This window comes from Haematobia irritans, chromosome 4 (assembly GCF_050003625.1).
Source record: "Haematobia irritans isolate KBUSLIRL chromosome 4, ASM5000362v1, whole genome shotgun sequence".
Taxonomy (NCBI): domain Eukaryota; kingdom Metazoa; phylum Arthropoda; class Insecta; order Diptera; family Muscidae; genus Haematobia; species Haematobia irritans.
This window is the reverse complement of record NC_134400.1, coordinates 55094894-55120593: the sequence shown is the minus strand read 5'-3', so window position 1 is coordinate 55120593 and position 25700 is coordinate 55094894. Positions and strand designations below refer to the sequence as shown.

The 25700-nt window shown below is 35.6% G+C and overlaps 1 protein-coding gene across 2 annotated transcripts in view; it reads left to right on the top strand.

The window, feature by feature from the left end:
• sff (BRSK family serine/threonine-protein kinase sugar-free frosting) overlaps positions 1-25700 on the top strand; it is a 120485-nt gene that overhangs the window by 80485 nt on the left and 14300 nt on the right. For both annotated transcript variants that reach the window (XM_075307639.1, XM_075307638.1), the window contains exons 2-8: positions 6595-7335; positions 12305-12399; positions 14870-15096; positions 15173-15323; positions 15635-15850; positions 16193-16392; positions 20009-20233. In XM_075307639.1, the coding sequence (XP_075163754.1) occupies positions 7248-7335; positions 12305-12399; positions 14870-15096; positions 15173-15323; positions 15635-15850; positions 16193-16392; positions 20009-20233 (1202 nt within the window). In that variant the 5' untranslated portion in view covers positions 6595-7247. The remainder of the gene's footprint in view (positions 1-6594; positions 7336-12304; positions 12400-14869; positions 15097-15172; positions 15324-15634; positions 15851-16192; positions 16393-20008; positions 20234-25700) is intronic.

Genomic DNA, 25700 nt, shown 5'->3' with positions numbered 1-25700 from the left:
GTGCGATGGCTGTTGAAATGGTGGACATTAGATAGGGTCACGGCCTAAAGGAAAAACAAAAGTTGATGCGGTCACCCCCCAGTTTTGTAGCATATTCGAAGACAATTTCAGAACACCAAAACTTTTTTTCCGTGCACCCTACGACACCCCGAAATACAATTTATTGTGCTGTGTCGTCATTTGAAGTCCGATCGAAAAGAAACGCATATCGTTGTTCGTGGTTGATCAGGAGCTATATTTCGTTCATTGGTCATTTTTGACTCCGACGTCAAATTTGATTTTTAATTTTTTATTTCGCTTCGTATACCACCACCACCAAATAGTTTTTGCTGTGTTGTCATGATGTCCGATCGAAACCACATGCACATCGTTATTCACATCTACGAAATTAATTTATAAGGCATTTAGAACACAAAACCTTTTTATCTGTAAATTTCTAACGGTACCTTTGTATACATACTCGTTGTTTGCACTACGGCATTTTCTGCGTTATGCAAAGTGCATGTTTTTTTGCTAGAACAATTTGAGAGACTCCTGTTTTAAAATTCTAACAATCACTTTCGCTACATGATTTTTTAAGTCTGTCCATATTTTTGTGAGAGAAGGCTATTGTTTTCAATATTTTCAAATACTATCAACAGCCTTCTCTCACAAAAATATGGACAGACTTAAAAAATCATGTAGCGAAATTGATTGTTAGAATTTTAAAACAACTCTTTTTCGTGACCCTATCTAGTGGACATCCATTTTAAATTCATCGCTAAAATTTTTCTGGAGTGGTGGGTCTACGCCCCTCCTCCTCAGGGGCCTTCCTACGCATATGACTGAAAGAAATATTGTCCTAATATAAAAGAGAATTCAACAAATATTTTACGACCCACAATTTACAGAATATTAGGGACATTTAATTAAAACAAGTATATATGGCCGTAAGTTCGGCCAGGCCAAATCTTATGTACCCTCCACCATGGATAGCGTAGAAACTTTTACGAAAGACTGTCGAATTACTTGGGTTGTGGTATCTTAAATCGTTTTCTAAATTGTGAGTTAGTCCATACGTGGTATATATTAAAAAAGGTATGTGTAGGTAAGTCTACAAATAATTACGAATCGATATGGACTTTTGCACTGTACGTAGGGAGCCAGAATTGAAATATGGGGGTCGCATATATGGGGGCTATATACAATTATGTACTTGATATGGACCAACTTGTGTGTGAATGGGGATCGATTTATCTGAGGGCTATATATAACTATAGACCGATATGGACCTAGTTAGGCATGGTTTTTAACGGCCATATACTACACGCAAAGAAAAAAAACGTTTGGAAAACGTGTACCGAAAACGTTTTTCTTTTGTTAGAGTTTTTTGAATTGCTTCGAAAAGTATACTCTTTTATCACCAAAAAAATTCGTTTGTTACAAAATTTTTATTTTTTCAGTAAAAAAAGTTATTTTTGAACCAACAACACAGTCCATTTCGTTTATATCAAACACTGTTCTTTTCTAAATTTAGGTCTTTAATAAGACACATTTTACAGTTCATAGTAAAAATTTAATATAGTAGAATGTAATGTTGAAAATTTTTTCGGAATCTTCCGATCATATCTGGAATATATGTAAAAAAAAAAAAAAAAAACTTTGGTCGAAGCAGGGATCGAACCCACGACCCTTGGCATGCAAGTCAGACGTAGCAACCCCTGCTCCACGGTGCCCAACTAAATGTATTTTTCTGTTAAATAAACTTTGTTTAATCGGCTCGTGGGCGCCGCAAGCTATGCTATATAAATATAACTTAGTTATATGGGTAATTGTCTATTGATGACCATAACGGCTACATGGCTCAGTGGATAGTGTGTTGGCTTACAAATTGCATGGTCCGCGGTTCGATTCTCCGTCCAGGCGAAAGGTAAAAAAAAATTAAAAATTTATAAAATCGTATAATTTCTTCTACATTGTTTGTGTTACAAAAAAAGGTGCTAAGAACTAAAAAACTTCGTGGAAGTGGGAAAGATGTGAGGGAAAATGCAATTAGCCAGAAAAAAATTTTTTTGAGTTAGTCTTTATGAAATTGTTTTTACATCCTGGAAAAAATAAACGTTTATCACAAAAAAAAATATACTTTTCTTCCAAATACACTTCCTTTCAACGAAAAGCAAATGAGAAACGAACTTTGTTTGTCTAAAATTTCGTTTGGGAGGAAAGAATTATTTTTTTGCGTGTAGCACAATGTACCGAATTTCAACTGACTCGGATGAAATTTGCTCCTCCAAGAGGCTCCAAAACCAAATCTCGGGATCGGTTTATATGGGGGCTATATATGATTATGGACTGATATGGACCACTTTTTGTTAAATATCATACACTACCACCACGTACCAAATTTCAACCAGATCGGATGAATTTTGCTTCTCCAAGAGGCACCGGAGGTCAAATCGGGGGATCGGTTTATATGGGGGTTATATATAATTATAGACTTATATGAACCAATTCCTGCATGGTTGTTGGATACCATATACTACCAGTACGTACCAAATTTCAACCGAATCAGATGAATTTTGCTCTTCCAAGGGGTTCCGGAGGTCAAATCTGGGTATCGGTTTATATGGGGGCTCTATATAATTATGGACCGATTTCGACCAATTTTTGCATGGGTGTTTGAGGCCATATATTAACACCACGTACCAAATATCAACTGAATCAGATGAATTTTGGTCTTCCAAGAGGCTCCGGAAGTCAAATCTGGCGATCGGTTTATATGGGGGCTATATGTATAATTATGCACCGATGTGGACCAATTATTGCATGGTCAGTAGAGACCATATACTAACACCATGTACCAAATTTCAGCCGGATGGGATGAAATTTGCTTCTCTTAGAGGCTCCGCAAGCCAAATCTGGGGATCGGTTTATATGGGGCTATATATAATTATGGACCGATGTGGACCAATTGCATGGTTGTTAAAGACCATATACTAACACCAAGTACCAAATTTCAGTCGGATCGGATATAATATATATAATTATGGACCGATGTGGACCAATTTTTGCATGGTTGTTAGAGACCATATGCTAACACCATGTTCAAAATTTCAGCCGGATCGAATGAAATTTGCTTCTCTTAGAGGGTCTGCAAGCCAAATTTGGTGGTCCGTTTATATGGGAGCTATACCGATATGGCCCATTTGAATACCATCCGACTTACATCAATAACAACTACTTGTGCAAAGTTTAAGTCGATAGCTTGTTTCGTTCGGAAGTTAACGTGATTTCAACAGACGGACGGACATGCTCAGATCGATTCAGAATTTCACCACGACCCAGAATATATATACTTTATGGGGTCTTAGAGCAATATTTCGATGTGTTACAAACGGAATGACAAAGTTAATATATAACAAGTATATACGGCAGGAAGTTCGGCCAGGCCGAAGCTTATGTACCCTCCATCATGGATTGCGTAGAAACTTCTTCTAAACACTGCCATCCACAATCGAATTACTTAAGTTGCGGTAACGCTTGCCGATGGCAAGGTATCTTAAAACCTCCTAATACCATCTTCTAAATTGTATGTCCATACGTGGTATATATTAAATCAAAAAAGATCGATCCAATACGTATATAATTCAATAGAAAGAAAATATTAAAAAATTTTCTATGGAAATAAAATTTTCACAAAATTTTCTATAGAAATAAAAATTTTGACAAAATTTTCTATAGAAAGAAAATTTTGACAAAAATTTTTACAGAAATAACATTTTAACAAAATTTTCTATAGAAATAAACTTTTGACAAAATTTTCTATAGACATAAAATCTTGGTCGATTATTTTTGGCTCGAGTGGCAACTATGATTATGAACCGAATAAAATTTGAACAAAATTCTCTATAGAAATAAAATTTTGACAAAATTTTCTATAGACAATGATGAAAATTTTATTATGAACCGAATAAAATTTTAACAAAATTTTCTCTAGAAATAAAATTTTGACAACATTTTCTATAGAAATAAAATTTTGGTAGATTATTTTGGGCTGTAGTGGCAACCATGATTATGAACCGATATGGACCAATTTTTGTGTGATTGGACCAATTTTGGTATAGTTGTTAGCGACCATATACTAACACCACGTTCCTACTTTGAACCGGATCGGATGAATTTTGCTCCTCCAAGAGGCTCCGGAGGTCAAATCTGGAGAACGTTTTATATGGGGGCTAGATATAATTATGGACCGATATGGACCATGTTCCAAATTACAACCGGATTGGATGAAATTTGCTTCTCTTGGAGACTTCGCAAGCCAAATCTGGGGATCGGTTTATATGGGGGCTATATATAATTATGAACCGATGTGGACCAATTTTTGCACGGTTATTAGAGACCATATACCAATACCATGTACCAAATTTCAGCCGGATCGGATGCAATTTGCTTCTCTTTGAGGCTTCGCAAGCCAAATCTGGGGATCGGTTTATATGGGGGCTATATATAATTATGGACCGATGTGGACCAATTTTTGCATGATTGCTAGAGACCATATACCAACACCATGTACCAAATTTCAGCCGGATCGGATGAAATATGCTTCTCTTAGAGGCTCCACTAGCCAAATCTGGGAATCGGTTTATATGGGGGCTATATATAATTAAGTACCGATATGGACCAATTTTTGCATGGTTGTTAGAGACCATATACCAACATCATGTACCAAATTTCAGCCGGATCGGATGAAATTTTCTTCTCTTTGAGGCTTCGCAAGCCAAATCTGTGGATCGGTTTATATGGGGGCTATATATAATTATGGACCGATGGGTACCAATTTTTGCATGGTTGTTAGAGACCATATAGTGACACCATGTACCAAATTTCAGCCGGATCGGATAAAATTTGCTTCTCTTTTAGGCTCCGCAAGCCAAATCTGGGGATCGGTTTATATGGGGGCTATATATAATTATGGACCGATGTAAACCAATTTTTGCATGGTTGTTAGAGACCATATACCAACACCATATACCAAATTTCAGCCGGATCGGATGAAATGTGCTTCTGTTTGAGGCTCCACAAGCCAAATCTGGGGATCGGTTTATATGGGGGCTATATATAATTATGGACCGATGTGGACCAATTTTTGCATGGTTGTTAGAGACCATATACCAACACCATATACCAAATTTCAGCCAGATCGGATGAAATATGCTTCTCTTTTAGGCTCCGCAAGCCAAATCTGGGGATCGGTTTATATGGGGGCTATATATAATTATGGACCGATGTAGACCAATTTTTGCATGGTTGTTAGAGACCATATACCAACACCTTATACCAAATTTTAGCCGGATCGGATGAAATATGCTTCTCTTTTAAGCTCCGCAAGCCAAATCTGGGGATCGGTTTATATGGGGGCTATATATAATTATGGACCGATGTGAACCAATTTTTGCATGGTTGTTAGAGACCATATACCAACACCATATACCAAATTTCAGCCGGATCGGATGAAATATGCTTCTGTTAGAGGCTCCACAAGCCAAATCTGGGGATCGGTTTATATGGGGGCTATATATAATTATGGACCGATGTAAACCAATTTTTGCATGGTTGTTAGAGACCATATACCAACACCATATACCAAATTTCAGCCGGATCGGATGAAATATGCTTCTTTTAGAGGCTCCACAAGCCAAATCTGAGGGTCCCTTTATATGGGGGCTATACGTAAGAGTGGACCGATATGGCCCATTTTCAATACCATCCGACCTACATCGATAACAACTACTTGTGCCAAGTTTCAAGTCGATAGCTTGTTTCGTTCGGAAGTTATCGTGATTTCAACAGACGGACGGACGGACGGACGGACGGACGGACGGACGGACGGACGGACGGACATGCTTAGATCGACTCAGAATTTCACCACGACCCAGAATATATATACTTTATGGGGTCTTAGAGCAATATTTCGATGTGTTACAAACGGAATGACAAAGTTAATATACCCCCATCCTATGATGGAGGGTATAAAAAATTGTTCATAATCTTTCATTGAAATTTTTCTTCGTTAAAGTCGCATGTCATGAAGTAAGGAAAATTGTGTAAAAGTGAAGAAAAAATTTGTTGATTGAATGCGAATTTTGCTTGGCATAGAAGACGCATTTCTCTGATATAAACTGTTTTCATTGTCGATAAACTCAAGACAAGCTGGACCCTATACAAACAAAATTTCCTTTCATTTTAGAATACCCAATTTTAATTCGAGTCACTTAATTATAAAAAAACATAACGACTTCATTGAAAGCTTTATCGACGTTTGGACAAGGAAAAAACTTTATATTAGAAAAAAGCGACTTCTAAATAAAAAGAAATTTGGATTTTTACTACAATAGAATAATAAATATATCAAAAGCCAACTATTCCAAAGGTTATTTGAATAAAAATTGCGTTGAATAACGGTCACTTTGGACTATATCAACAATTTTTGGAATGTTATTAGCCATTTTATGATAAAACTCTCATTTTATCGGCCTCTGTCAATAACAGAAACAAGTGGCACACACAGGAGTAATTAAGACGTTCTTGTTGTTTTTTATCTTCTCTTTTCAGTTTTAGGTGCTAATTCATGTTTTCCGTTCAATCTCCCCAAAGAAGTACCATAGCACCGACAAAACCTCTCCACACCTCAAGTGCAATCACTCTATCCGTCTGTATTGTTATCCAAGAGAAAACTTATGAATAAAACATCCTTGTTCCAATTGGAACAACCCACTTATGTGTGAAACCGGCCAAAGGACCAAGAATCAGCTTAGCTGAGAGCAGAAGCAAGTTACAAGCAATAAACATTCCATACATGCCAAAATAATTAAGAGGCAACTTTAACCCAATTTGCCTGCAATACGGCCTTAACACTAGCATCAGCAGCAAAAATAAAAAACGCAAAGAACACAGCAAAAACAAAAATTGCATCCAGACAAGAGGATATAGAGCGAGAGAGAGAAAGAGAAAGAAAAACAAAACACCATAGCGACAACTACAATAAAATCAAGTACTTCAGATAGCCATAGTAAAAGGAGCTACAGTACCCAAGGAAAAAGCCATAAATTATAGTTGTGGTAAAGCTGAAGGCGACAACGATCGACACACAAGTCCGTGAAGAAAGGCAGGGTACAACATTTGGGACAGCCCCTGCTGGCCAAAGTGCATGGAATTTTCATGTGATTTAAGAAGTGTGAAAGCGGGCCGAAGCCAGAGATAACAAAATGCAGAAGGAAAATAATACAACAATAGAAAATTGCCAATATGTGGGGCCATATCGTCTGGAGAAAACACTCGGCAAAGGACAAACAGGTATGTAAAGTAGTCTACTCGATGCACACACACACACAGACACACATTTGTTTGGGCCCTTAGAGAAGTCTAAAGATGGGTACTATGTTCGTGTTTCGAGCTGAAAAGCAGCAGCTTCACGGTTACTTTATTGAACCATTTAATTTTAAGAGATGCAATTGTACACAATCAATTCTTTCACCCTCAAAACAAAATCGCCTCTTTAACATATGTTCCAAACATATTTTGCGGGAAGCACATATATTATTGGATACTGCCGAAACATTAACATATTTGTTTTATGTGAACATATTATATGTTTGGAAGCATTTTGAGCCCAAAAATATTATATGCTTGGAAGAATTTTTCCCAAAGACGATTGTGCTCATTCCCTAACATACTCGTAATTCTCACTTCCACGAAATATTTTAGTTCTTGGCACCTTTTTCTGTAATACAAATAATGTTGAAGAAATTATTCACTTTTATAAATTATTTAAATTTTACCTTTCGCCTGCACGGAGAATCGAACCGAGGACCATACAGTTTGTAAGCCAACACACTATCCACTGGGCTACGTAGCTGTTATAGTCACCAGCAGATAAATATCGTTATAAGTTACATTTATATAGCATAGTTTGCAGCGCCCACGAGCCCATGCAAACATAATATTATTTAACAGAAACATACATTTGTTTGCCACGTGGAGCAGTGGTTAGCATGTCTGCCTTGCATGCAAAGGGTCGTGGGTTCAATCCCTGCTCCGACCGAACACCATTGGTTTTTTTTTTTTAATTTACGCATTTATATTTATACTATATTAAATTTTTATAATGAAACTTCGAAATGTGGGTTATTAAAGATTTATAGTCAGTAACAGTGCTTGATATAAACGAAATTGACTGATTTTTGGATAACATATTATTTTTTTATTGCAAAATAACAATTTTGTAACAAAAACCTGTTTTTGGTACAAAACTTTAAAATTTTGAAAGAATTCAAAAACTCTAACAAAAGAAGAATGTGGAGTCGTGTATAAACATACATATATAATTTTATAATATAAACATAGATTTATTTAGGCGTGAACAGTTTTTTTACTAGCATTTAACACCATCGCTCTAAAATGCCTTTTATTTTTCTTTAATAATTCATTTTAAAGAAAATAAACTTTTTAAATTGTTTTAGCTGCAAAACTCGAACTTAATGCTCGCTTTTATATTTGAAGGTGTCCGTCAACTCCTCGTGGACTACTTATTAATAAAGAGGAACTAAACTTTGTTTTTATACATTTTACTGTGTAATTTTTCACTATTTCCTCCTTATTTCATTTTACTGTTCCAACTGTAAAAAGAGTATAGTGCCCTTTCGTTATTTTTATGAAGACCCCTGATTCCTTTTAACGAACCAAGAAAAAAATTGTGCCCATAATGCCAAAATGATAAACAAAACACATGTCCACACATACATAAAATGCTGCTCTCACGGCGAAAACACATGCTGTTTTTTTATTTTTTTCCCTTGGTTCCGAATATCTATTCTCTTTATTCAAATTAAATAATATTTAGACTTAAGCATATCAAATTTTTGGCGTTATCATAAACCAGTTTTCCGAAACAACATACAAGCGGTTTCATAGAAATTATTCACTTTTGATTCTTTCGCTGTGTTATGTTGATATCTTTTGTCAACTCTCCCGGTTTCCATCTCTATTTCTTTCTCTATACTCTCTCTCTGTCGCCTTGAATAAAATATCACAACATATTTATGTTTAGTCGAAATTTGTAAATTTATACATGTTTGCATTCACACATATGATTTTTATGAAACATTCATGTCCCAAACATAATATATTCTAACATATTAACATAGATGTCCCAAACATTTAGTGTTAGTTTAGGAACATTACATGTTTGCGCTTAAATATATTGTGTTTTAAAATTGTGCCCGAAACACATTTTGTTTATATCGGAACATATGAAAAACATATTTTTCTAAGAGTGTTGAAACTTGACAAGTTTGGATAAAACTATAATCGTTCTGTGGGAGCCACCGTGGTGCAATGGCTAGCATGCCCGCCTTGAGTATGGTCGTGGGTTCGATTCTTGCTTCGACCAAACACCAAAAAGTTTTTCAGCGGTGGAATATCCCACCTCAATAATGGTGGTGACATTTCTGAGGGTTTCAAAGCTTCTCTAATTGGTTTCACTGCAATGTGGAACGCCATTCGGACTCGGCTATAAAAAGGAGGTCCCTTGTCATTGAGCTTAACATGGAATCGGGCAGCACTGAGTGATAAGAGAGAAGTTCACCAATGTGGTATCACAATGGACTGAATAGTCTAAGTGAGCCTGATACATCGGGCTGCCACCTAATCTAATCTAACCTAACCATAATCGTGGTCATAGATATTTTTGCACGATAATTCAGAGATTTGGTGAAATCCTCAAACTTAGTACCCAGCTTCAGAAATGGAAGTTTTCGCAATTTTATGATATATTCAAATTATCAAATAAATTAACTTTATGTACGTGCAATATACATGTGCGTCATCCTTGTGTATAATTGAAATGCAAGATAAATTCTGTTATTTTAATTTTTCTCTAAAAACTATTTATTTAGTCATGAAATACTCTCTTGTCCACTTCAAAGTAATTCCCCTCAGATATAATACACTTGTATATATCGGTTCATATTTTGAATTATATATGCTTCTTGAGGACATGGACGCAACAATTTTTATCCGATTTGCTCAGTAATATCAGAATCCTTTTTTGTATGATATTTTCCTAAAATTAGGCAATGTTTAAATTGATGGCAAAATATAAACGACTTTGTCATTGCTTTTGAATTCAGGATCCCTCAAAATAACCGATGTAAGAACAAAGAGTAGAAATAAGTTAAATAACCACATTTTAATTTGTATTTTAAGATCTCATTTACAATCAACTGAAGGAATTTACTGTGTTTTCAAATATTTCCTTACTATAATAAACTGAATTCCAAAACGGTTTCGAACAATACTCGAATTGAACCTTTTATGTTGATATTTTTGAAAGAATTGAATTCCAAATTAAAATATTCTTTATTTTCTTCTAATATTTGTTCGAATTTTATTACAATTGTAAATTTGTTTGTAGGGAAAAAATTTTAGGGCTTAGGAATTTTAGGGCAGGGAATTTTTTGAAATTGCTTAAGGAATTTTCTAGAATCCTTCTGCTATCACTGCACTTGCTTGAAATTGGAAATGCAGAAGTATTTTAGATCCGTAGAGCGATAAGCCACATTTTTATACCCTTCACCACTACTGTGGTACAGGGTATAATAAGTTTGTGCATTTGTATGTAACGCCTAGAAATATTGCTCATAGACCCATCTTTTAGTATACCGATCGGCTTAGAATTAAATTCTGAGTCGATTTAGCGATGTCTGTCTGTCCGTCTGTCCGTCTGTATATGTAATTTTGTGCACAAAGTACAGCTCGCAATTTAAGTCCGATCGTCCTCAAATTTGGCATAGGGCCGTTTCTTGGGACAGAGACAATCGCTATTGGTTTTGGAAAAAATCGGTTCAGATTTAGATATAGCTGCCATATATATTTATCCCCGATTTGGTCATAGTTAGCGTATTTATCAACCGATTTTCTTGAAATATAGTACATCCAAATATTTTACGAGTCTTGAAAATCTTCCAAATATTTTACGAGTCTTGAAAATCTCTCTCTATCAGCCAAATCGGTTCAGATTTAGATATAGCTCCCATATATATCTTTCGTCCGATTTAGACTCATATGACCACAGAGGCCAAAGTTTACTACCGATCTTCGTGAAATTTTGCACAGAGGGTAGAATTGACATTCTACCAATGCTTGGTAAATTTACTTGAAATCGGTTCAAATTTAGATATAGCTCCCATATATATCTTTCGTCCGATTTAAACTTATATGGCCACAAAAGCCAGAGTTTTGCCGTGATTTGCTTCAAATTTTGCACAAGGGGTACGTTTAATAGTATTGTTAAGTGTGTCAAATTTTGTTAACATCGGTTCAGATTTAGATATTTCTTTCGCCCGATTTGGACTTATATGGTCTCAAAAGCCAGAGTTTTGCCCTGACTTACTTCAAATTTTGCACAAGCGGTACTTTTAACGATACTATTGTATGTGCTAAATATGGTCAAAATCGATTCAGATTTAGATATAGTTCCATTATATATCTTTCGTCCGATTTGAACTTATATGGCCTCAAAATCCAGGGTTTTGCCGTGATTTGCTTCAAATTTCGCACAAGGAGTACGTTTAGTAGTATTGGTAATTGTGCCAAATTTAATTAAAATCGATTCAGATTTAGATATGGCTCCCATATATATCTTCCGTCAAAGCGCCCTGGTCATCCTAATTGCTTGAATCTAGAAGTAAAATATTCCAATTTTGTTTCTCATGCTCAATCGAGTTATGGGGATAAAAAAATTATTTATTTATGCACCCCGTATAAACCAACCCTCAAATTTGACTTCTGAAGCTTCATGGAGGAACAAATTCCACCGAATTAAATGGAGTTTGAAATTTGGTTCTCTAATTAATTATTATATTGGTTCATAATTATTTATAGACTCTTCTATATAAACCGAGTAATTCGATTGTGGATGACAGTAGTAGTAGAACTTTCTACATAATCGATTGTGGAGGCTACATAAGATTCGGCCTAGCCGAATTTACGACCGTATATATTTATTTGTTTAAATTTTTATTTTATATCCTCAATCGTTGTAAAACGCTTTCATCACCCCTAGTAACCATTACAAGTACGAAGGGTTAGTACAAATCTTTATCTCAAGAGAAACGCAGGTACAAGAGACTATGAAATATAAAGATATCTTGCAGCACATTCGATTATAAAAACACAATTTATTAATTCTTTTCAGTTAAACGAATATGTCCATAAAAAGTTTAATAATACTAATTAATTCTTATCTTCTTTTAACATTTAATAGGTCTGGTCAAATTGGGAGTTCATTGTGTGACTGGGAAGAAGGTGGCCATCAAAATAATAAATCGTGAGAAATTAAGTGAATCTGTGTTAATGAAGGTGAGTACAAATCTTCATTCACTTTAGTTGTCTGGATTGGAAAAGACCTTAGCTTTTGTCCGAACGAAAAAGTCTCGGGCAACGTCACACAAAAATTCTCTCAATACCCATTTAATGTAGATGAACCTTGTCAATGTCTTTTTGACCAAGTTTATCAACATATACATACATCGGTAGGCTCTATCTGATTTAGTCACGAGAATTCCAGCAAACACGCAATCTAATTTTGTTTTACCTTGTCCTCCATTATCCCTATGAGTGTATGGGTAGTTTATGTCCTAGTGCAGATTGGTGGTGTATGCTGTTGTCGATGAAATTAGATATTCGGCCGAATATGTTTTATTACTTTTACTCGATTAATAATAAAGTTTCTAATTAATTTTATTAAAGTTGATATACTTACTTTGTTGTCCATGAATATTACATGATTTGGTTTCCTTGAATAAAGAAATTCTATTTCATCCATCAATTTTGTTTCATGGAGGACATAACTTTACCATGCTGCTTGAAATATATTGAGATATCAATATGAAAGCACGTGGGTGATTGTTAGATATGAATAAATTCTAAAACAATCTACTGTGTCCATCTTTCTAAACATTTTTCTTATTGTATTTTGTAATAAACTCTCAAATGGAGCTATTGTTCTGAAATTTGAAATAGATTCGTGTTTAATGCCAAGACATTCTAATACGAAGATTTTGGGTGCCTCTGATAAATGCTTTGAATTTTTGGATCGCTGATGAGTGATCATAATTAGATACACAGAAAAATTATCATGAAACTTTTAACACTTTACCCCACTAAGAAATGAAATGTAGTTAATTCTAGAAGATTTTATGAAAATTTCCAAATTTACGACGAATTCAAGAAAATGTATTAAACATATTATTATTTTTTTTTTTAAATGGACCCTATCTGTACACCTGGAGGTCGGTTTATATGGCCCATATGCAATACCATACCATATCAATTGCAACTACTAGCAAAAATGATCAACTCGATAACTGGTTTCGTTCGGAACAGAAATAGTCCGAGTAGCAATATTTTAGGTTTTCTACAATCAAAAGTTGTAAACGTCGAAAAAATCATAAAACATACCTGTATAAAACGTAAAAACGTAGTAAATGTCAAAAATACTTACAAGGTTCTTATATTTGTTTTCAAAACCCTTTTTTAAATATCCTAAGGCCTGAAAACGACATATTGAAATATTTTAGTTTTTCTTTATAATATTTTTAAATTTTTAACCAAACCGAATTTGCATAATTTGCACGCATATGAAAAAGGTTTGAATGCAAAGCGTTTTGAAATTGCTGTGGCAAAACTCAGATTAACCTACAACAAATTTTTAAATAACCCCAAGTTTAATACGATTATGTGAAATCCAACTGGCAATAAATTGTATGCCTATAAAATTTGACACCAACTTTGCCTTTGTATGATTCAATACTCGGTTCTGGTCGATATTAGCATTTTCCCACTATTTTCATTCGAATTTAAAAAAGTAAGACATAAATGCTTCTAAACAATGTATACATTGTAAAGTCTTATATTGTCAAAAAACTAAGTATTTTACGAAGATTTACGACGTTTTTGACGTATAGTAAAATACGTCGCAAATGTATGTCAAATACCTTACAGTTTACGACAGATCATCTCTGGGAGCCACCGTGGTGCAATGGTTAGCATGCCCGCCTTGCATACACAAGGTCGTGGGTTCGATTCCTGCTTCGGCCGAACACCAAAAAGTTTTTCAGCGGTGGGGACTTTTCTGAGGATTTCAAAGCAATGTGGAATGCCGTACGGACTCGACTATAAAAAGGAGGTCCCTTGTCATTGAGCTTAGCATGGAATCGGGAAGCACTCAGTGATAAGAAAGAAGTTCACAAATGTGGTATCACAATGGACAGAATAGTCTAAGTGAGCCTGATACATCGGGCTGCCACCTAACCTAACCATCTCTGGTTCGGAAGTTAGCGTGATTTCAACAGACGGACGGGCATCGTTAGATCGGCTCACCAGAATTTCACCACGACCCAGATTATGTATACGTTATACATGGAATGACAAAATTAATATACCCCATTCTATGATGGAGGGTATAACAATGTCCGACTACCATACAGTACATCTACTTTGTACATCTATTTGTGGTCTCAGAATATGGAGCGATATATATCATCTTTTTAAAGACAAACAATACCCTCAGATTTTCATTTTCAAGGCTATGAATTGCGATATTCAGACACTCCAAAAATCAAATCGGGAGTCATTTTATACGGGTGATATATAAAAAATTGTCTTCTCGAAAATTTTTCTGTATGCTAAGTGTACTTTAAATTTAACAAAAAAATTGAATCAATTAAATTTTGAATATTTTTTTGCTGAAAACAAAACATGGCAAAACAAGTTTTTTCTGATCAATAATTCCGTTACAAAATGCTGATGTATTTTCTCTAATTTACAGGTTGAACGAGAAATTGCCATAATGAAATTAATCGATCATCCTCATGTTTTGGGTCTTAGTGAAGTCTACGAAAATAAAAAATATCTATATTTAATATTGGAACACGTGTCTGGCGGTGAACTCTTCGATTATCTTGTGAAAAAGGGGCGATTAACGCCAAAGGAGGCACGCAAATTCTTCCGTCAAATAATCTCAGCCCTAGATTTCTGCCATTCACATTCAATATGGTAAGTGTAACATCTCAAAAAAAAACTGGAGATTTATTAATTTTTCTTAACTCATTCATTTAATACGAACAAAAAGCCATAGAGATTTGAAACCGGAAAATTTACTACTGGACGAAAAAAATAATATCAAAATAGCAGATTTTGGTATGGCTTCCCTACAACCGGCTGGTTCAATGTTGGAAACATCATGTGGCTCACCACACTATGCATGTCCAGAAGTTATAAGGGTAAGTATGAGTGGTCCGAAAACGACCAAAACAATTGAACACTTGGAATTAGGCAATCGTTTTGTATTGTTACTCGTCAATTGCTACGAGGACCTCTTACCAGTGACCCAAATTCCAATGAATACAATATTATTATACTTTGATGGTGGTTAAAGGTGACATTGATGTTGGCATTGGCCACCACTACTCTCATAGATAAATGTCCTCTGATATTAAATGTTGCCTCATTGTGGAATCGCGTTACATTTCCATTTCCATCGTCTGAATCTATGAATTGGAGTAGTCATCAAATAATCATTTCTCTATTTAAGGGTGAAAAATACGATGGACGCAAGGCGGATGTATGGTCGTGCGGTGTCATTCTGTACGCACTTTTGGTGGGTGCTCTGCCTTTCGATGATGACAATTTACGACAACTGTTGGAAAAAGTCAAACGGGGAGTGTTCCATATACCGCATTTTGTGCCACCCGATTGTCAAAGTTTGCTGCGCGGTATGATCGAAGTGAATCCGGAACGACGACTGACGGTGAGTCATACTATGCGACGACCCAAGTATTTATTTATTGGGCCAAAACAATACTATTTTAGAATGTACACATAAACACATAAACACACACACACACAAACACACGTGTAGTCAACATTTCCGTCGGAAATACAAAGACCAATACACAGACAGATAAATAGACCTTCAAAAACAAATAAAAACCATAACTGACTGATGACTCAAGTCAACACTCGTAAACATTTATAGAGAGCTCCCCTTTGATGATGGGATTACTCAATCCATTGCCATGGATAGAAAACAGCATGATACAATCGTAATTTTTCTTTTTTTCTGTTTTCTCTTTCCTTTTGTTTTTGTTAGCTGGCTGAAATTAATCGACATCCTTGGGTTACGGCCGGTGGCAAGGGTGAATTGGAATTGGAATTGCCTATGATGGAAGTTGTCCAGACACATGTCATACCATCAGCATCGGCTGTTGATCCCGATGTTCTCAATGCCATCTGTTCCTTGGGTTGTTTTAAGGAGAAGGATAAGCTCATACAAGAATTGTTAAGCTCAACGTAAGTATTACTGGGAAAACTTTATTATTGCGAGGATTTTTCTATTGGAAATAATCCCAAGCATCGAAAATGTATTCATACACCGAAAAAAAATATCACCAACATTATTATACACTTCACCACTACTGTGGTACAGGGTATAATAAGTTTGTGCATTTGCATGTAACGCCAAGAAGGAAAAGTCTGAGGCCCATCGTTTAGCATACCGATCGTCTTAGAATTAATATCTGAGTTGATTTAGCGATGTCCATCTGTCTGTCTGTTTGTGTATTTTTGTGTGCAAAGTACAGCTCGCAGTTTTAGTTCGATTGTCCTAAAATTTGGTATAGGGTCCTGTTCCGGCTCAAAGACGATCCCTATTGATTTGGAAAAAATCGGTTCAGATTTAATATAGCTGCCATATATATTTTTCACCGATATGGTCATAATTGGCGTGTATATCAACCGATCTTCCTAAAATTCCGTACATCCGAATATTTGATGAGTCTCGAAAAACTTGCAAAATATCAGCCAAATCGGTTCAGATTTAGATATAGCTCCCATATATAGCTTTCGCCCGATTTAAACTCATTTGCCCACAGAGGCCAATTTTTTGCTCCGATTTAGTTGAAATTTTGCATAGGGAGTAGAATTAGCATTGTAACTATGCGTGCCAAATTTGGTTGAAATCGGTTCAGATTTAAATATAGCTCCCATATATATGTTTTTTTGATTTCGACAAAAATGGTCAAAATACCAACATTTTCCTTGTTAAATCGCCACTGCTTAGTTGAAAAGTTGTAAAAATGACTCTAATTTTCCTTAACTTCTAATACATATATATCGAGCGATAAATCATAAATAAACTTTTGCGAAGTTTCCTTAAAATTGCTTCAGATTAAATGTTTCCCACCCTAGTACATTAGCCAACTTAAATTTTGAGTCTATAGATTTTGTAAAAGTCTATCAAATTCTGTCCAAATCGAGTGATATTTAAATGTATGTATTTGGGACAAACCTTTATATATAGCACCCAACACATTTGACGGATGTGATATGGTATCGAAAATTTAGATCTACAAAGTGGTACAGGGTATAATATAGTCGGCCCCGCCCGACTTTAGACTTTCCTGACTTGTTCCAATTGAAAAATTTTGAAGTTAGTAATAAAAAAATTAAAAATGATAATTTTTAAGTTTTCACTTAAATTTGAAGGAAATAAGTAGAAAGTCGGGCGGGTCGGCTATAGTCTACACTCCACCACTTTGTATATCTACATTTTCGATACCATCTCAAATTCTTCAAATTTCACGAAAATAGTTGATCCAATTAATTTTTTAATTGAAATGTCTTCAATCACAAAAATGATAGTATCAATCATAGTTTTAATTGGACATTAAAAAATACTTGATTAAAAAACAAATTGATATCATTAGCAAATTTCAATTAGTTTTGTAATTGAGTCATTAAAAATTTAATTGATGTGGATTGCAAAACACAATTAATTTTTTCATTAAAAACGTAACTATGTTTAATTACTTTCTTAGCTAACTTAATATTTTTAGTTTGATTAAAAATTTATTGTTTGAAAAATATTTTTAGTTAAAAATTAAAAGAAAAAAAACATAACTTTTTTAATTGACTTAGTCTTCCGAGTTTGATTAAGAGGTTAATTTTATCAATTAATATACTTTGGTGGGTTTGTTCTGTGTACATATGTTTAAATCTCACCTGATCTGGACAAAATTTGTTAGACTTCCGCAAAATCTAATGATATGATTTTTCAAGCTATTTCTATTTCTAACTGATATGTATTTAGGATTTTTTACTGAAACAAGTAAATTTTACTATTTTACATAGACATTTAACTTAATGCAAACAAGTATATATGGCCGTAAGTTCGGCCAGGCCGAATCTTATGTACCCTCCACCATGGATTGCGTAGAAACTACTACGAAAGACTGTCATCCACAAATTTCAACTCACTCGGATGAAATTTGCTCCTCCAAGAGGCTCCAAAACCAAATCTCGGGATCGGTTTATATGGGGGCTATAAATGATTATGGACTGATATGGACCACTTTTGGCATGGTTGTTAAATATCATATACTACCACCACGTACCAAATTTCAACCAGATCAGATGAATTTTGCTTCTCCAAAAGGCACCGGAGGTCAAATCTGCCGATCGGTTTATATGGGAGCTATATATAATTATGAACTGATAGGAATCAATTCCTGCATGGTTGTTGGATACCATATACTAACATCACGTACCAAATTTCAACCGAATGGGAAGAATTTTGTTCTTCCAAAGTGCTCCGGAGGTCAAATCTGGGGATCGGTTTATATGGGGGCTATATATAATTATGGACCGATATCGACCAATTTTTGCATGGTTCTTAGAGACCATATACTAAAACCATGTACCATATTTCAGCTGGATCGGATGAACTTTGCTTTTCTTAGAGGCCTCGCAAGCCAAATTTGGGGGTCCGTTTATATGGGGGCTATACGTAAAAGTGGACCGATATGGCCCATTTGCAATACCATCCAACCTACATCAATAACAACTACTTGTGCCAAGTTTCAAGTCGATAGCTTGTTTCGTTCGGAAGCGTGATTTCAACAGACGGACGGACATGCTCAGATCGACTCAGAATTTCACCACGACCTAGAATATATACACTTTATGGGGTCTTAGATCAATATTTCGATGTGTTACAAACGGAATGACAAAGTTAATATACCCCCCATCCTATGGTGGAGGGTATAATAAAATGGATAAACTAAATTGATCAACATTTTTTCCTTTAGTTGCGAAGGCACTTTTTTCTGGATGTGCCTTATATAAATTACAAATTGAAATGCGCTTACTCTGTATAGCCGGAATATCTCAAATCGTGCTGTATTACCCACATTAATTGATAAGTTCCTTCTTTTTTTTAATAATAGACTCAATTGTCGGACTCCTCCCGAATCTGAGTTTTAGATCCTACTAGGCAATTTTTGTGACATTTGATTATGATATGTAGCTAAATTTCCTTCATTTGTTAATCAACGGTACTGAAGTATGGTACCAGGTTAGGTTAGGTGGTAGCCCGATGTATCAGGCTCACTTAAATAGACTATTCAGTCCATTGTGATACCACATTGGTGAACTTCTCTCTTATCACTGAGTGCTGCCCGATTCTATGTTAAGCTCAATGACAAGGGACCTCCTTTTTATAGCCGAGTCCGAACGGCGTTCCACATTGCAGTGAAACCACTTAGAGAAGCTTTGAAACCCTCAGAAATGTCACCAGCATTACTGAAAAACTTTTTGGTGTTCGGTCGAAGCAGGAATCGAACCCACGACCTTGTGTATGCAAGGCGGGCATGTTAACCACTGCACCACGGTGGTTCCCAAGGATACTCTGTAAAATATTATGCGTAACGGGTTAGAATTAGATATGGCTTCCATGTACTACCCAATCTTCTTAAATAGAGGTGGTGCAAAGCATGAGCCATAATTTCCAAGATTCAGGGTCATCTTACATACCTATGCGTCTTTCTATGTCATTTCACTAATAGCCCTCACATACGTACAACTTTACCCACTTATTTTTAACACGGTTTTTCTCTTTTTCCAATTACAGGCATAATACCGAAAAGGTGATTTATTTTTTGTTACTGGACCGTAAACGTAGACGCCCGGCATTGGAGGATGATGATGAAATTACTCAAAAATCTCGCAGTGAATTAGATTCGGCAGATCCGCCTCGCAAACGTTTGGACACATGTCGCATTAATGGTACTAATTCAACCAGCTATGGCCAAATATCCGAAGGATCTCCACTGACGCCAAGAAGACAAGCATTCAAGTGAGTTTAGTTGAATATGTGTATGTGCGTATATGTGTGTGTGAATGAGTGGAGTATTTAGATGAAATTTAGTATTTAGTGCCAATAGCGATTATTTCACATAACCGCGTATCAGTTCCTAATTTCATAGTATATGAGCAAATATTGTTGTTGCACCACATAACATAGACCATAGCCATTCGAGGAGGCTGGCTATAAATTATCCTTGTCTCATTGAATAGAATATGCCATACACTGTCCTTAGGCAAGACACCATATTTTCCAAGACATCTTAATATCCGTGTTTATTTCATCCTTATGTACATTAAAGTAGAGGCAGGGCTCATGGGCACCCGTTACTGTGGGGGGATTTCTTTGAATTGCAGCAACTTTTTTTTGGATCAGACATAATGGGCATCACATGATTGTTGTACTCATTTTCGCCGTATACTTTTCTTTATTTCTGGTCATGTTTAAGACTTTAATGTTTGCGGAGAATATGTCAATGATTAAAAGATGGTTTTCTGAGCATCGCCCATTAAAATGTAGGCCAGATTGAATGGCTTTGAAAAAATGAAATTTAGTGCAGATGGAGAAATATCACACATTTGGAAAATAAGAGCAAACATAATATGGGTTGGTAAACTTGAAGATTCATTGTAAGTTTATTTAGCAAAGACTCAAATCAGACATTTTGACGAAATGACAGCAGAAACAGGAACTAGGAACATTTCAGTGTGCTCTATACACTGAAAAATGTTTACGTCGATTCAAAGATTTCGCCTTTACTTTAATAATTTGGGATGGAATCCGAGTCGAAGGACAAGAATAATAACACTAATGATACATTTGAGATGCAATTCACTTTTAAATGTAGATATTCCGTAAGAAAAATGCAAACATAATCTTAATTTCTGGATTCGTTTTTCTTTTTGTGGATTTTTTTTCATCGTGTAAAATTAAATTCCTTCATAAGCATGTTAACCACAACTTTGAACTCCAAAATTAAAATCGAACTCAAGTATAGGATATGCAATATTTCAAGTAAAAAGAGCCTTTAAAATAAAGTCTTGAAAGATGTCTTCGAAGATTCATTGGTTTTAAAGCCGAAGAATTAAAGGTGAAGAATTGTTTACCAAAACCAAGGTTGGCTGTTGTGTATATACCCATACCCACTACATAACTCTACTTTTGGTCAATTGAAACAAAGATAATAAAAGAGGAAGATGGGAGATTGGCTTGCGTCATACCAAATGTTGCATTTACCAGATTAGTTTAATACATGTTTGTAATCTTTTAGTTGTTTTTCGTTCTTATTTTTTAAATGAAAAATGTAATTTTCTTAATGAAACAATGTTAAATTTTCGGCAACAACAAAAAAAAAATTACATTTTCCCCTTTATGGAAATTTATTTCGTGTTCTTAATTTCTTTTTATTTGCATTTTAATGTTATGTCAATACTTGTCGTATACGCGTTTGGTTCGAGTATTAAACTAATGTGGTAAATGATTTGATGTGCTCAGTAGCCAATCTCCCATCTTCTTCTTTTATTATCTTTGAATTGAAACACCTTTGTATCAGAGAAACGAGTAGTCAATGCATCGCAAAAATGACATTCGTATTTTCGACATAAAATCTTTGTTCTTACTACAGACAATACGTTTTGCGGTATATTTATGGTTTTCAAATTGAATAAAGAATGAAAAAAAAAAAGAAAATGTTCAATATTTTACACAAAATGTCCGAGATAAATATTTTACAGATTTTTATATTTATGATTAAGGAGTATCCTTCGATCGCACCTAAGTTAAGGTCTATCTTAGGTTTTATTTGTTTTATGTTCACATTGCATTAATAGTTTAATCCAAAAGCAATAGAAGAGGAAGATGGAAAACTAGCGGAAGAAAGTATCATCTCATTGACGCACTCCAAAAAACATTGAACACATCAGAAAGGGAAATTATGGTTAATTTTAAGAATTTTATCATAATGGACTGAATAGTCTAAGTGAGCCTGACAATAAATCGGGCTGCCACTTTAACCTAACAATTTTTTAACTAGAAAAAGTAAATACGACCGATTGTTCGGTCAGGTTGAAACTTAAGTATCCTACACCGTGGATAGCGTACAAAGTTCTACTAATGACTTCAGCCCCAATCGAATTTATTGGTCTGTGGTAACAGTTATATTGACCTAATATGAAAGATTCTGAAACCTAAATTTTAGAACAGGCAATTTATGTAATATTAAGGACAAATTTCTTTAAAATAATGACATTTTAATTGGAAGAAAGAAATCTTTGCTTCAAAATTGTTTTCATTAAATTTAGAACACGAATCCTGTAAATTTCAATCCCCCTGTTAAGGTCCTTAAAATAAAGAAACACATTTTCGATTTAAAGAAATCGTCTTTAAATTTACTGATATATTGAATCTTTAAATTTAATTTAAAAACGCTTCAAATATTAAGATTTAAGATTTACTTTGAGAATTTTGCATCTTTGGTTTATTTATTTATTAATATTATTTTTTTTAATAAAGAAAATATTTTCTACTTTGAAATATCAATAATAATTTGACTGACATTTATTTGTACATTAAAAAAGAAGAGAATGAAATTCCATAAATGAAATATGTATCCTAATTTCAATTTTATGGATCCTAGAGTTAAAGAAATATAGGTCCCTAAGAATATCTCTATTTTAAAGAAGTCCCATCTTTGGCTTGGAATTAATACAAAAATACTTAAGGGAAGATACAAATTTTTTAGCAGTTATTAAAGACAAGTTGATCTTAGTCAAACACAATTTTCTTTCACGTTAAGATACCCATTTAAGGGAGCCACCGCGGTGCAATGGTTAGCATGCCGGCCTTTCGTGGGTTCAAACCCAGTTTCGACCAAACACCAAAAAGTTTTTCAGCGGTGGATTATCCTACCTCAGAAATGCTGGTGACATTTCTGAGAGTTTCAAAGCTTCTCTAAGTGGTTTCAATGCAATGTGGAACGCCGTTCGGACTCGGCTATGAAAATGAGGTGCCTTGGCATTGAGCCTAACATAGAATTGGGCAGCACTGAGTGATAAGAGAGAAGTTCACCACTGTGGTATCACAATGGACTGAATAGTCTAAGTGAGCCTGATACATCGGGCTGCCACCTAAACCTAACCTAACCTAACCTAACCTAGGCATCATAGCATTATTCATTAACCGATTTTGCTCAGTCGATTTTAAAATTTGCCTGAAATGTCGGACTGCCACTATACCTAACCTAACCTACCCATTTTTAAGTCAAAACACTTGACTATAAGGAGAGAACGACTTCATTGAATCGGCTTTTGGACAAGGAAAAAACTTTATATCAAATAAATGCGTCTTCTATGCTAAGCAAGGTTAGGTTAGGTTAAAGTGGCAGCCCGATTAATATTCAGGCTCACTTAGACTATTCAGTCCATTGTGATACCACATTAACTAAAAGTACCTATTAAATATGGGCACTTCTAGTTTTAACCGCTGAACCTTCTTGATTATTTTTCTTTGTTGAACCAACCAAATTGTTCCAAAAACATTAGCAGACTGCTTACGTTAACGTTTTCCAGATCCGCCAGTAATCTGAAGCTATATGCTCCTAAAAGTTGCTTGCGCTTTACACAAAATGTAGGACACTCACACAAGATGTGTTTAATTGATTTTTTTCCTCCGCATCATGACAGCTCATACAATAGTCATTATACTTCGCGCCAATAGTTTTTGCAAAATCGCCTATCAGGCAGCGACCCGTTATAGCAGATATCAGGAGTGATATCTGACGTCTCGAGAACATTAGCATATCTAGTGTGCGGTTTAAGTTGAAATGGGGTCATATTTGCTTGGTGTCGTTACAACCCTTGCAATTCTCCCATCGAACATTTGCCATCATAACAGCTTTCTCACGCAGCATGAGCTTGCAGGTAGCTAGGGGCATACCAACAAATTCTAGTTCCCCTGGAATATGTAAGGTAGCCTAGCCTCCCCAACTCATCCGCTTCGCAGTTCCCCGGTATGTTCCTATGGACAGGCACCCATATTAGGTGAATATTGTACTGCTCAGCCATCTCATTAAGAGATTTGCGGCAGTCGATGGCCGTTTTCGAGTTGAGGAACACAGAGTCCAAGGATTTTATTGCGGTTGACTGTCTGAGTATATATTAATGCCCACATTTTTTGGAACATTACTTCTCAGCCAATTCGCCACCTCTCTTATTGCTAATATTTCAGCCTGAAAAACACTACAGTGATTAGGTAATCTTTTCGCCATTCGAAGTTCCAGATCATTAGAATATACTCCGAACCCCACTTGTCCATCCAATTTGGAGCCATCAGTGTAGAAATCAATATATTCTTTATTCCCCGGGGTCTGTGTGCACCACGCCTCACTGTTGGGGATCAAACTTTTTGTCGAAAAGTGGACTCGCCAAAGTCCACTACGTTAGGCACATCTGGCATTATTTTGAGGACAGAACTGTGACCGTAACCTTTTTCCGACCACAGCAATTGTTCGCGCAACCGCACAGCCGTTGTTGCAGCTGACTGTTTGGCCAAAATGTCTAAAGGCAATAGATGCAGCATGACATTAAGGGAATTTGTTCCTGTCTTGCTGAATGCGCCTGAAATACACAAACACGCCATACGCTGAACTTTATCTAAACAAGTCGGTTTCTGAAGTGCCGGCCACCAGACTACAACACCATATAGCATTATAGGTCTAATCACTGCCGTGTATAGCCAATGCACAATTTTTGGTTTTAGTCCCCACTTTTTTCCTATTGCCTTTTTGCACGAGTACAAAGCTACAGTTGCCTTTCTCGCCCTTTCTTCAATATTAAGCTTAAAGTTCAGCTTCCTGTCCAAAATAACGCCAAGGTATTTTACACAATCACCAAATGGAATTTCAATACCCCCTAAGGAAATAGGCCTAACCGTGGGAATTTGCGATCTTTGAAGTACATGACTAATTCTGTCTTTGCAGGATTTACCCCAAGACCATTGTCTTTCGCCCATTTCTCAGTCATCCGGAGGGCCCTCTGAATAATATCTCTGATTGTGGATGGGAATTTTCCCCTGACTGCAAGAGCCACATCATCTGCGTATGCCACCACTTTTATCCTTTCTTTTTCTAGAGTAACAAGAAGGCTATTTATAGCAACATTCCAAAGAAGAGGTGATAGAACTCCTCCTTGGGGAGTGCCTCTTTTCACATACCTTTGTATGTTTGCTTGTCCTAGTGTGGCTGAAATACGTCTCTTCATTAGCAGTTCGTCTAACACATCGGTGCATAATTATATATAGCCCCCATATACACCGATAACCAGATTTGACCTCCGGAGCCTCTTGGAATACCAAAATTCATCTGATTCAGTTGATATTTGGTACGTGGTGTTAATTATGACCTCAAACACCCATGCAAAAATTGGTCGAAATCGGTCAATAATTATATATAGCCCCCATATAA